The sequence below is a fragment of the Lytechinus variegatus genome, chromosome 13 (assembly GCF_018143015.1).
Source record: "Lytechinus variegatus isolate NC3 chromosome 13, Lvar_3.0, whole genome shotgun sequence".
Classification (NCBI taxonomy): Eukaryota; Metazoa; Echinodermata; class Echinoidea; order Temnopleuroida; family Toxopneustidae; genus Lytechinus; species Lytechinus variegatus.
In genome coordinates, this window is record NC_054752.1 from 7,259,095 (window position 1) to 7,272,913 (window position 13,819).

The 13,819-nt window shown below is 36.2% G+C and overlaps 1 protein-coding gene across 1 annotated transcript in view; it reads right to left on the reverse strand.

Annotated features, from left to right (window-relative positions):
- LOC121426612 (mucin-5AC-like) overlaps positions 1-13,819 on the reverse strand; it is a 97,581-nt gene that overhangs the window by 17,001 nt on the left and 66,761 nt on the right. Inside the window, exons 29-38 of the mRNA XM_041622970.1 lie at positions 13,393-13,422; positions 11,749-11,939; positions 10,060-10,167; positions 9,305-9,350; positions 6,522-6,727; positions 5,183-5,327; positions 4,849-4,884; positions 3,201-3,242; positions 2,330-2,356; positions 1,653-1,688 (exon numbers count right to left, since the gene is read on the reverse strand). Coding sequence (XP_041478904.1) covers positions 1,653-1,688; positions 2,330-2,356; positions 3,201-3,242; positions 4,849-4,884; positions 5,183-5,327; positions 6,522-6,727; positions 9,305-9,350; positions 10,060-10,167; positions 11,749-11,939; positions 13,393-13,422 — 867 coding nt within the window. The remainder of the gene's footprint in view (positions 1-1,652; positions 1,689-2,329; positions 2,357-3,200; positions 3,243-4,848; positions 4,885-5,182; positions 5,328-6,521; positions 6,728-9,304; positions 9,351-10,059; positions 10,168-11,748; positions 11,940-13,392; positions 13,423-13,819) is intronic.

The following is a 13,819-nucleotide window of genomic DNA, read 5'->3' on the forward strand; positions in this document are numbered from 1 at the left end:
AAAGAAAGTTATCCACCTTGGATGCATCACTATTCCACTGGAATTTTAAGTCAAAAGTTAGTCGATGAAAAAAATGTCAAATTTCAGTATCTTGGCATAAGCAAAAGAAAATAATCCTTATCCTCCTATCTTCTGCAGGGGTGGTGGCCCTAGGTTGACCACTCCTAGGGCAGTCTCTAACTTCATCAGTAGCAAAATACCGCTGGTTCAAATTTGAAATTGTTGTTGGTGAAACTTGGAAATATCGAGCCACTTGTCTAAATGACTGCCCAGACTGCAACATTCCTATTGCTCTTTCATGCTCTTGGTTGGAAAAGCTTCATCTTAAAATTGAGTGTCCAAATGATCCATTTCATGATGCATTCCTAAGCATTCAATTCAAATGATAACCACCTGTTGAAATTGTTGAATGTAGGCCTACAGGATGGCCATGGTCATTAGCCATTTCTTGCAATTTTCTTTTACTGACTAGCTATTGTTTAAAGCATTTCACCAACCCATGCATGACTGTTCACATGAAAATGTCATGTCATACTGGAAGAGGAATATTGTCTGGTCATGTTGACATTTGCTGTAATCAAATATCTATATGGAATATTTTAACTTTTATAAGTGTCCAAGAACTTTCTTTGCCGAGTGTATGTATATACATATTATATATATATATTAGTACACATACCACACAGACTTACCACTCTCTAGATGCCCAGAAACCCAAGTTAATCTCATTGCCGGCCTGATGAAGGCCCTACTGGCCGAAAGCTCGCATTAAATGAGATACTATGAAAGCTACACCTATCGTCAATGGCTGGTTGTGAATATTCACGGCAAATGTCTTTACTTGAGTCCTGCATGACGTACATTTTTTTCAGTGCTTCACCTCCTCATTCAGGAACACATTTCAAGATTGTGGATATATGCCATTTATTCTTAAAGGGGAATCCAGCCTTGGCCATAAAATGTTATGTTGGGAAGGAGAAAAGTAAATTAAATATAATGGTGAAAGTTTGAAAGAAATTGGACAAGCAGTAAGAAAGTTATAGCTGCTTTAAAATTGAGATCACTAATACTATGTAGATTTCAAATTGGCAACTGGGTAAGTAAATTATGACAAGGGGCAAGGACAACTTTCCCATAGGCCATGTACGTACTTTATTATCAAGGATTTGTGGTTTTCTCCTAAGTACCCATATCCCTGGGGCAGTAATCTAAATGTAACCCAGGTACTATATTGCTTTATGTCCTCATGATAGAAAAGTTTAATTTGAAATAAAACTTTTGGGAAAACTGACATTTTAAGCCATAATATGTATTGGAGTACATGGAAGAGTAGTCCCTGCCTTACATCACTATGACATCCCACATGCGACCAATTTGAAGTCTCCATGGGTATAGTGATGACCAATATTTAAACATTTAAAAATTCAGAACTTTCTTGTTAGTTGTCCAATATTGTTGAAACTTTCAGCTTTCAACTTGTCTGATTTTTCATTTCCTTATAAAAACAAGTTTTTATTTGGGTTGGATTCCCCTTTAAAGTGTTGCAAGCTGGCTGTTTTGGAACCATACATTTCTTTCATTTTCCAGTTGTTTGGTTTCAGCTGAATAATTATGTTATTGGAAAAGATGAGAGTGAGGAATTGTTAACCTACCTGTATCGCCAGTGACAATTGGTTCTGTTGAAGGTTCTGTCAAAGAAGGTTGAATGATAGCACAAAGGTTAATATTGTACGATTGCACTTTTTCTACATCCGTGATTCTCGTTCCCTCAACAAAATTAACTCATTCCCTTGACCTATATAAGTAACTCATTCCATCGAGTTACGACTCGTTCTGACAACTTACATTATAACTCTGTAACGAGGGAACAAATCATTGAGTCAAGAGAACAGGTTAATTCAAGGCAAAAAATACTCACTAGAGCATGGGAACAAGTTACAATTTTACAGAACAAGTTAGCAAATCATGGAAACGAGTTGGAGAAAAAAACATGTCATGTGATAATGATGATATACAAGCGGGACCTGCTGTTACTCGAACTCTGGCTTTAACTAAGCTTCCTAAGCACTCAAGCATTTGAGGAACTTCTACCGACTAGGTACACCTTCACCTAACCTGGGTTGAGTGCAGCACCATGTGCGTAAATATTGTGCTAAAGGAAACACGACATGGGGTTAGTATTGAATCCACGTCCTCCAGAGTCATGACCACTAGACCACAACACCCCCACATAAAGGTGGCAAGGATCTAACCCAAGTAAAAACAGTCCAACTATGCAGCATCACAATATCAAATATCAAAATGAAGAGAGAGTTTTTTTACAACTTACCAGGTGTTGTCGGTGTAGTTGTTGGAACTGGAAAAAGTAGTAATGATAACATCAATACAATCATATGGGTTATCAAAGTAAATTTCAGTGCAAATTTATATGCATTTCAAAGAGACTTCCTCAACATCTGTAGTCCTAATTATATACATGTTTCATTTGTTAGAGAAGTCTAGTACTCATAATATTAAAAAAAAATGCTCTTTCAAATATACTAAAGATCTTGTGACCTTGTCTAATCCCTCAGAACCTTTAACTACATTAAAGCTAGCTTCCAGTACTGCAGAGTTTAAATATTCAACAGGTTTATATACGAATGTCCCCTGTATGTGGTTGGATAATGTTTATCTGTAGAGCAGATTTACATACTCTCCTGTATAACGTTTTAGCATCAAACCTTAATGTTAAATGTGATAACCTAAATTATTCATTTCATCTCATTTCGATTTTGATGGAAGTTTGGCTCACTTTTTCCTGTGACTAAGCACATTATATCCATGTTTTGTTAAACTTAATATCAACAAATCCCGCCACAAAGAAAATAGAAAAGAATGAAATAAGGTCAAATATGACACAAACATATTTGAGAGCTTTAACTTCACCATTTTTAAGAGTTGCAACCTCGTTTTGCATGGACTATGCTAAATCAGCTCACAATAGCTTTTGATTGGTTTACTGTAAAGAAAAGCTTTGTTTGTATACAGTACAATGCAATGCACATATCACTATTGTGCATGTTTGTGTAAGCAATAGACTTAATGCACTCAATGTGTATTGTGAATAGAATGCAACTTTACTTAAATTTGCCAATCTGCTGTGACTCTAGTCGAACAAAATGGGCAAAGAGTTATATATATATAGCATTTCAAATTACCTGTTTCAGCTGGTCTAGGTCTTGTTGGGTTAGTTCCTAAGTCTACAAATAAATATTAATTGAATGCAATTATTTATAATTATGATGTTGCTGAGGTCACAACATGTAACACATTAAAGAGACATAATCAACTTTGGAATGAAATAGAAATGGAGAGAAATATATTATCTTGTTCATTTCATGAAAGCAAAGATATACTTTGATTCAGTATTGTCTTCTAATGGCAGAATGGAGATATATATATACACTCAGCAAAAAAAGTTCTTGGACACTTATAAAGATTAAAATATTCCATATACATATTTGATTAAAGGCAAATTATTGTATGTCATTCCTCTTCCAGTATGACATGACATTTTCATGTGAACAGTCATGCATGGGTGGTTATATGCATTAAAAACAATAGCAATGTCAGTAAAAGAAAATTGCAAGAAATGGATCAGACAGTGCATGGCTGGTTACAGGCATTTAACAATTGCAATGTAAGTAAAAGAAAATTGCAAGAAAACGATCAGTCATTCTTAAAGTTGTGAAAGTTTGTGCGGCATAAATATCCATTAAACGATAAAAGCAAACTTAAAGTCAAATACCAATCTAAAAGTGAAAAGAAAGTTATCCACCTTGGATGCATCACTATTCCACTGGAATTTTAAGTCCAAAGTTAGTCGATGAAAAAAATGTCAAATTTAAGTATCTTGGCATAAGCAAAAGAAAATAATCCTTATCCTCCTATCTTCTGCAGGGGTGGTGGCCCTAGGTTGACCACTCCTAGGGCGGTCTCTAACTTCATCAGTAGCCAAATGCCGCTGGTTCAAATTTGAAATTGTTGTTGGTGAAACTTGGAAATATCGAGCCACTTGTCTAAATGACTGCCCAGACTGCAACATTCCTATTGCTCTTTCATGCTCTTGGTTGGAAAAGCTTCATCTTAAAATTGAGTGTCCAAATGATCCATTTCATGATGCATTCCTAAGCATTCAATTCAAATGATAACCACCTGTTGAAATTGTTGAATGTAGGCCTACAGGATGCCCATGGTCATTAGCCATTTCTTGCAATTTTCTTTTACTGACTAGCTATTGTTTAAAGCATTTAACCACCCATGCATGACTGTTCACATGAAAATGTCATGTCATACTGGAAGAGGAATATTGTCTGGTCATGTTGACATTTGCCTGTAATCAAATATCTATATGGAATATTTTAACTTTTATAAGTGTCCAAGAACTTTCTTTGCCGAGTGTATGTAAATACATATTATATATATATATTAGTACACATACCACACAGACTTACCACTCTCCAGATGCCCAGAAACCCAAGTTAATCTCATTGCTGGCCTGGTGAAGGCCCTACTGGCCGAAAGCTAGCATAAAATGAGATACTTTGAAAGCTACATCTATCGTCAATGGCTGGTTGTGAATATTCACGGCAAATGTCTTTACTCGAGTCCTGCATGACGTACATTTTTTTCAGTGCTTCACCTCCTCATTCAGGAACACATTTCAAGATTGTGGATATATGCCATTTATTCTGCGTTGTAACCCGCCGTTTTGGAACCATACGTTTCTTTTATTTTCCAGTTGTTTGGTTTCAGCTGAATAATTATGTTATTGGAAAAGATGAGAGTGAGGAATTGTTAACCTACCTGTATCACCAGTGTCCCTTGGTGTTGTTGAAGGTTCTGTCAAAGAAGGTTGAATGATAGAACAATGATAAAGAGTGTACTATTCCACTTATTTTACATCTTATTCTACAACGTACATGTATTATATGGACGGACAGATGGACGGAAAGACGGACTCCAAGCGTGATACCATATGTCTGTAGGACGAGATTATAAATTTTTTAACAAAATGCTTTATTGTATCCCTTTAATCGAGAAAGATATGTAAGCCATTGATGTTGCTGGCTTTCTATAGTTGTGGGTAAGATGGGGCCCAGAGCAAATACTGAACAATAATTGTTTTTTCACAACTTACCTTCACTGCACCCATAGATAATCGACGATGTGAAATTCATTGCATCCGAGAAGGTTAATTCAATTACATCAACATTTTCAAGTGGTGTGTAGAAGATGATCTGATTGGGCTGTCCTTCTTGTAATTCTAAGACAACTCCAGTAGACTATTATTTATTAAACAAAAGAAAAAAATATCAAAATAGAAAACATAATAACTTCTGACATGATATTAAGCTTGTTCCCATATTTTTAAAAATTGTGTTTTTCCATGGCTGTAACTTGTTGCTTTCTTCTTCCAGGTTTTATAGAAGCACAAATAATGTGTCTAAATTAATTTAAAGACACTAAGTGCAATACCTTCTGAGAGAATGACAGTTCATAGTATTCACAGTTTGCATTATGAGGCCATGCAGCAATTCCAATATAGAATCATAAAGCTGAAAGTAAAAAAAATATCATGACTTATAGATCCCATGTTGATATTTTATCAAAACACTGATGTGTTTTTATAATTCATATGAATACATTTGTGGGTCGGCTTTTTCTTTAGGCCCATGTTGAAAGTCTGTACCTAGTCTCTTGGACCATATGTAGCATTGAAGGCACTAAGCATGGACGGAGTGTTTTCAAACTGCATTCACACCCGCACTGAACACAGCGGTGAGGCACGCTAACACACAACGCTAGCAGTTTTATTGTTAGACGTCTTCCGGCATGCTGCGTGACGCAAACCCATGCAGGTCAAGATCTATGATCTTATCCGGAACAGGCGCTCTAACATAAACACCTTCCACCTCCAGCATAAAGGTCTCTTAAGGCCACTGCACACCTTGCGACTGTTCGCGATTTTGGAACAACTTGCATTTTGCTCATTTTCTGAAAACATGAATGGAACATATCATTTTATTTTAGGTTAAAATCAATCGAAAGAATACTAATATATGCATTTTAAAGGATTGCAAGCCTTTATTTTAGAGTAAAGGCTAAATTACTTTCAAATCATAGCCAATTGTACGACTGCTATGACGTCATTACGACTAGATATCAAATTTGCTTTTATCCTAAGAAGGATAATAGCATAGTCACAGATTTGAACATAGGTATTTGTACAATGATTTAGAACATTACACAGTAAGATATTCCAAGTCTTAATATTAGCATCAAATTCTACTATTCTACTTTATTCCAGAATTGGATCGCAGACGAATTGGATCGCAGACGAATCGTAAGGTGTGCGGTCGCCTTAAGAAATTACAGCAAAAAAAGACTTTATGAATATTGATGTTTAAGAGAGAATATTTTATAGGTGTTCAATATTACAAAACAAAAGAGTTAGAAGCTTGATCAAAACGTATTACTTGTCCACTCGTTTGCTGGTCCAAGACTGCTTCGGTTGCTATCCTGTCAGTTACATCTGTCCCCGACACCTTAACCGTAAGTATCGTAATGACTCTAACTGCAGAAGTAATCTCAATTGCAGTCACATTGGATGGCTGTTTCAAGACCACAATGTAAAACATATTGTTGAGGGTCTTAAATGTCCTCTCCAGCTCATCATAACACTCTGTCAAGTAAAAAAAATTGAGGTCACAGTGAATGAAAGAATGCACGCTTAGTATTGTATTACAATGAACGAACTGTCAAATTCAGGGGGCTGTTTCATAAAGGACTTAAAACTGTTGTAACTTTGCCATTATGGCAACTACCATGGAAACCTTGATTCTGATTGGCTGCTGAGCCCTGTTACCAAGGTAGTTGCCATAATGCCAAAGTTACAACAGTTGTAAGTACTTTATGAAACAGGCCCCTAACAACATGCATTCTTGTTTCTTCCTCCCACCCCACAGAAAAAATGAGAACAAGTGGAATGCCAGAATGGCTCTGGCGGTCTCACCTGCATCAGGTCATTCAATGTAGCAGCAGTGCTGACTTTGAAAACTACTACAAAATAATTATTCACAAAAAACACCATTCATACAAGGAAACAATACTACGTTCATTGACTTTTGAACTTGATCATGTGACCTAAAACTTGTCAGTAGGGCCATCTGCACCATCCCGAGTTTTCAAATTAGCTCGCTATTTCTGATCCAGCAAATTATCCCTATCTGAATAGTCTCGAGGTTATTTGTAATGGACACGCAATTATTTGTAGGATTAATCTCGAGATTGCAATCCCAAATCAACTTGGGATTATTTGCAAAATAGCGTGCTATTTTACGAATTATCCCGCTAATTCGCAGGTGCAGATGCACTTGGGATTATTTATGCACTGCGTCAGACCATGATGCATTGATGCCTTGCCCGAGCAGGAATCGTTCTTCTTGGGATGGTGGAGACGGGGTTTCTTGAATCTTGAGATTAATCGCGAACAGGGCTGATCGGGCTAAAATCTTGAGATTGAGCAAACTCGGGCTGGTGCAGCACTGCCTAGTGAAACTTGATTACCCCTATATCCACATTTTATACACTACATCAATAAACTTTCAAAGTTATGACAGCAATCTTATAATTACCCCTAAAATGGCCAAAGTTCAATGACCTTAAATGACCTTTAATTTTGTCATGTGACCTGAAACTTGCACAGGATGTTCAGTGATACTTGATTACTCTTATGTCCAAGTTTCATGAATCAGATCCATGAACTTTCAAAGTTATGATGGTAATTCAACAGATACCCCCCCAACGTGGCCAAAGTTCATTGAACTTTGACCTTGGTCATGTGACTTGAAATTCACACAGGATGTTCAGTGATATGTCCACGTTTTATGAACTAGACCGATAAACTTTCAAAGTTATGATGGTAATTCAACAAATACCCCAAACTAGACCAAAATTCATTGACCCTAAATGACCTTTGACCTTGGTCTTGTGACGTGAGACTCGAGCAGGATGTTCAGTAATACTTGATTAACCTTAAGGTCAAGTTTCATGAACAAGTTCCATATACTTTCTAAGTTATGCTGTCATTTCAAAAACTTAACCTTCGGTTAAGATTTGGTGTTGACGCCGCCGAGAAAAAAGCGGCACCTATAGTCTCACTCTGCTATGCAGGCGGGACAAAAATGAACAGGATGAAAGGCCATTAGTGCAGCAGAGAAAAATGGGCATTACACCTGAACCCCCAAAACCTGGGGATGAAAGCAACCCCCTCCCCCCGTTCATTTCTTCTGGTGAATCTGTGACCCTTTTCTTTTCAGTCCAGACTGATTCTCAATATATACATGTAGGAGTAAGCATTCCTTGCGCACCTGTCTGAATCCACCACCTTTGTTCCCAGAAATTTCAAAGCATCCCTTAACCCTATATTTCTGTCAATTCAAAGCAATGTACAATTAATAAAAAAATAAGTTAATCCATAACTTTCAATGGATTAACCCTCATTTAACAGGGGGGGTCAATTTGAACCCCGCAACAAATTTTGTCACTACGCCGTCGTGTGAAATTTTTTTATTACGCCACGCACTTACTTTTTACTTTCAAGTCTTGCGCATCTTTTGAGACCAAACTTGTGATGGCCAGGTATGGAGTATATATAAAATTTCACAACATTTTGTTAGAGCATGTCAGACCAAAAATTGCTTAAAATCTGTGTACAAAGTAAATGCAAATTGTGTATTTTAACCAAAAAATCTTAAATGTGATTATTCTTACTTTTGTTCATTTAAATTAGTGTATATTTTGCTATTAATGATTGCAAAAGGGTCACCCAAAAAGTTCTTTGGAAAAAACAATTAAAAAAAACAAGACTCGAAAAATAAAAAAATGCAAAGTAATAAAAAAAAAATAACATGCATAAGACATTAACATTTTGGCAATTTTTGGGCTAGAAATGCAAAAATTGATACTCTCACCTAAAATATATAAAGTGAGTTGAAGGCAAAGCCATATGCAAAAAAAAAAACAAATACAGGGCAAATTTCATATGCTTATATGCAAAATTTATTTAAAAATATAAATGATCAATTTTTTGAAAATTCTACTTTACAGTCTTATAGTTTTCATTCAATTCTACTCGTGTGCAAATTCCACCACGATCGCGCAATCAGCATTCAAGAGCTGAATTAGAAATTTGTAACAGTTCTAAGTACAGACTTTTATCATTATGTTGTATCTGTCCAAATGGTAGGGGTTTTTTTACCTTCACAATGGGCACAACATTTTCCAGGCAGTCTCAGTTGTTGTTCCTGCAACAATGCAACAATTGAAAAAATTAAAATTGTATTTCAAATGACAGGAAATATTGCCTTAATCTTTCTTGAGTATCACACACAACCAACACTTATAAAATATCAAGCAAAAGTACATGTATTGCATACAAAGAGATTTAATATGACACAAATAATTGTGATAACTTCCATTGAAAAAGAGAGCTGTTACATATGATAAAATACACATCGAATAAAGGAAATACAATAGAATACAAATCATATGGGGGTCTAAAAGTTCAAAACAATAGAACTATGAATATCATATGATGCTTTGTAATATTATAACAGGTAGGTTTTTTTCAGACACCGCTTTAGTAAGCAAGCACTGGACTAAACTGACTCTTGTTACAAAGTTTACAGTCATAACGAGTCAACTGTGGACAAGTTTTTACAATTAAGTCTTTTGTACTTACACACATACACAATAGTGATGTGTGCATCACACTGTTCAATGTACACACAAAGCTTTTCTTTACAATAAGCCAATCAAAAGCTAATTGTGAGTTCAATTAGCATAGTACATGCAAAACCCCTTATTTAAATGTGGCACATTAAATATTATGTCTGTGGCAGGCAGAGTTAAACTGATGTGACAACACAGGCGCAACTTGCGCTCCTGTATTTTGAAACCTGTTAATCGTTTCCATAAAGTTAGATAAGCAAGTTAGCACTAGAAAATACCTACCATTGCACATGATAAAGGCTGACAGGTATTGTCTCTGCACTCTGAGTATCCATTGAAGCATATACATGATATACAAGGTTCAGTTGGGTGCTGCCAACTCTCAAAGGGCTGGTAAAGCAATGCACATTAATCATTAATTCAAAAAAGAACTATGGTATTGGAAAACTAAATCTCATCTCATCCTTTTATTACATTTCATATAACATACTTATGCTTTTTATGGATACAATTAGAATTCAACTGCATATCTATAAATAAAGCCCTCAAAATATTTGTGGGGGATTGGGAAACCATTTGGTGGATTCTGTTCAAACCTATGTCAAAATAAAATCAGTATCACGACAGATTTTTTGCATGCATGTTATCTATTGTTTTTTTAATTCTCAATGTATTTGTTAGTTTTCATATATATTTTTCAAAGAAATCATCAGTGATAATATTTCATTAAAAACAGCATGAACTTAATATTAGTAGGGACAGTGATTTTCCGCGATCACGGAAAACGGACGGAATTCACGGAAAAGGCCTTTTGAAACGGAAAGTGGCATTTCAAACGGAAAATCACGGAAAACGTATTTTCCCTCAAAATACACAGAATAGCAACAGAAATTACTCCAAAATAACAACAAAATGAGAATATTAAATGGCCACAAAACCCCAGAAAACACGATCTCACTTCGCTACAATCATGACAATTCACACATCGTGATTGCTCTCGACATCAGCACACTCGATAGTACCCCGCGATCGTACCCGGCCGGCCGGGTTGAGCTTCACATGCACATCGCTTCAGATCGCTCAACTGCACGGTCGTGTGTTGCTGCCCTCTACGTTTGAAGATGTAACAGCACGATATCGTGGTCTTAAAATCCAAGATGGCGGATTGGCGAAAGTCGTTGACTGATGATAACGATGTCCAAAAAAACCCAAAATTATCGATGAAATTTAATTTCACCGTAAAATAATGCTAATTATGTGAAAGGTGAGGATGTATGCATGCTAAATCAGTTTGAAAAATCATTAAATACACCAGCATAGATCCGATTAGAACGGATTCTATTGTGTTGTTGGTACAGTAGCAGATACAAATTTTGGCCAGTGCGAGTGTATGCGCTTTGATTTTGCTATTCAATGTGTAAACGGAATTGTCACTTTTCCATGTGTACAACGTCTAGGGGGAAACGGAATTTCCGTTTTCTGACGTGCTGAAACGGAATTTGTGATTTTCTGAAACGGAAAAGGCCATTTTTTGAAACGGAAAATCACTGTCCCTATATTAGTCTAACCAGACAAGGTAAACAAAGAATAGAGTTACACTAGAAAAATAAACAGAACAAGAAGTACATTTTTCGATGAATTTGGGATATTACAAATAGCAATGTACAGGTACCTCCAAAGCTATGTACAAAGACATCACATAACAAGCTTTTCACAATATGCATTTATCATGCAAAACATTGTGGGGCCAGTATGGCTTATCCACCCGTCCAGCACTCCCCCCCCCCCACCCTCCTTCGGTCTATTGGGGTTGGTGGGCTGGATCCTGCAGGAGGTTGCTTGCATCTTTCCAGCTTCTTAGCTTCTTGAGAAAAGAAACGAAGGATGGGATGAATGATCACCTACAAGCACTTTTGATTTTTTTTTCTTTAATTGTAACAGGCTGATGATAAGACATTGCCTTGCACTCACTTCTCTGAGTCTGTTGGTCTGATCCTTGCATGGGCACTCTCCTTCAAAGACACAATGAGTGCCATTGAAAATGCGAGGACTTCTGCAAGCATTGCATGTAGGTGATCCTGTTATTGCTTCATCAATTGTACACTCAACATCGAGGTAGGGACAGCAAGTCGGGTGTCCATGAACAAATGGATCACGGCATTCTGCAACATACAATCAATTTGTCATTATAGTAAGAGATATAGTGTAGAACACTGAGAGAAAGACAGAGAATTATCAACATCAAGTATGACATAAATATACCAGGTTTTGAGACAGTATAGTGGGAAGTTATTTATCTGTCATTTGGCTGGCAGTTAATAGTAAGACCGGTGTGTTAGCTCAGTTGGTAGAGCGTCCGTCTCATAACCAGGAGGTCGGGGGTTCAAACCCTGGCCGCGTCAGACCAAAAGACGTTAAAAGATGGGAGTTGCTGCTACCTTGTTTGGCGTTCAATAGTTAAAGGGATAGAGCCTCGTGGATCTGGCGCTGCACGTTGCTGCCGGGCCCACGATCAATTGGGCAAGTCAAATTTTCGGAGTGTTTCATTTTTGGTGTCTATTTCAAACAATAAAATATGGATTTTTTTCTCATTTCTTTTATTTTTAGTCTAAAATGGAGATCAATAATTTCCATTATGCTTTTTCTTTTTTTCATCTATTTATTAGAACATGGCAATACCTACAACGCAATACTTGTTCTTCAATAGGTCCATGCTTTCAAATTAACTCCTTGTACAATAATGTAAATGATCAGTCGATTTGGAGTGGGCCTCTAGTATGACTATAGCATAATCTAAATGATAAACCTCAGTATACTACTGTTAGCTTTAATCCTAAGAAGACTGGGGGCTGATTAAGCCACATCCCACATTTTTCACGATAAATCTGCCACGCACGTTTTTACCGCGTCGCTCACTGACTTTTTACTTTTAAATCTTGTACATCTTTCGAGACCAAAATTGTGAACCATGGGTACACGGTTCCGAAATTAAGCAACATTTCGTAACTGCATGCACACCCAAAATTGCTCATAAATGTGAATTTGTGTAGAAATCCACTGCAAATAGTGTTTTCAGCAAAAATTCATAAATGTTTCATTATTCTTCTTTTTACTGATTAAAATAAATTTTGTTCATGGTCAAAATCATATCCCCAACTATTCCCATTAAAAAAAAATTAAAAAAAGTCAGAAAACAAGGAAATACATTCAGAAATTTAGAAAACAATTAGATACATAAGTAATTTTGATGTTGAATTTTTCTAAATAACATTTGATGAGATCCCTATTAAGAGTCTGTGTACCCAAAATTCACATTTTAGTGGTATTATTTAGTTAATGATAAGCAAACTTTTGATTTCATGCATAAATTAGCAAAATTAATTAGTAAGAGATTTTTCACAGAATTTGATCTTATAGGTTTGTATATTATGGCATGGGTAATGCCCGTGCCAATTTTGTTGTGATCGCGCGATCGACGGACGATCGCAAGTGGGCTGAATCAGCCCCCTCCCCCATCAATTGAGGGAGAAGACATGGAAGAATATCAAAATATCACATATATAATCTGATATGAAATAGGAATGCACAAGATTGAAAAGATAAATTTCATTTCACCTGCAGTACTCGAAACTGGAGTAGTTGTTTCTGGTGTGAAGAAAGAGAAAAAAAAATACAAATTAATACGAAGATTTACAATGGCAAACAAGATTCAAAGAAAGAAGTCAGACTATACTCATGCATTCTTTAAAATACCCAAGATTATCGGCTTATTTTCAGTAGAACTTTGGGCATACATAATTGATTTAGTTCTTATGGACAATATGAATGGGAATTGTGAAATATGAATGAGTATGAAGTCATATGTTTTCCTTTTCAAAAAACAATAACAAAACTGAAACTAGAAAGAAAGATGCTTCTAAAGGCTTCTTACTAGTTCAGTGGGTACCTGGAAAAAAATTGTCAGGAGGGGCCAAAAACTTGAGAAGTGAAAAAGGTGTATAGTCATTGTCATTTTGAACTATATTTTTACATAATTCCCATG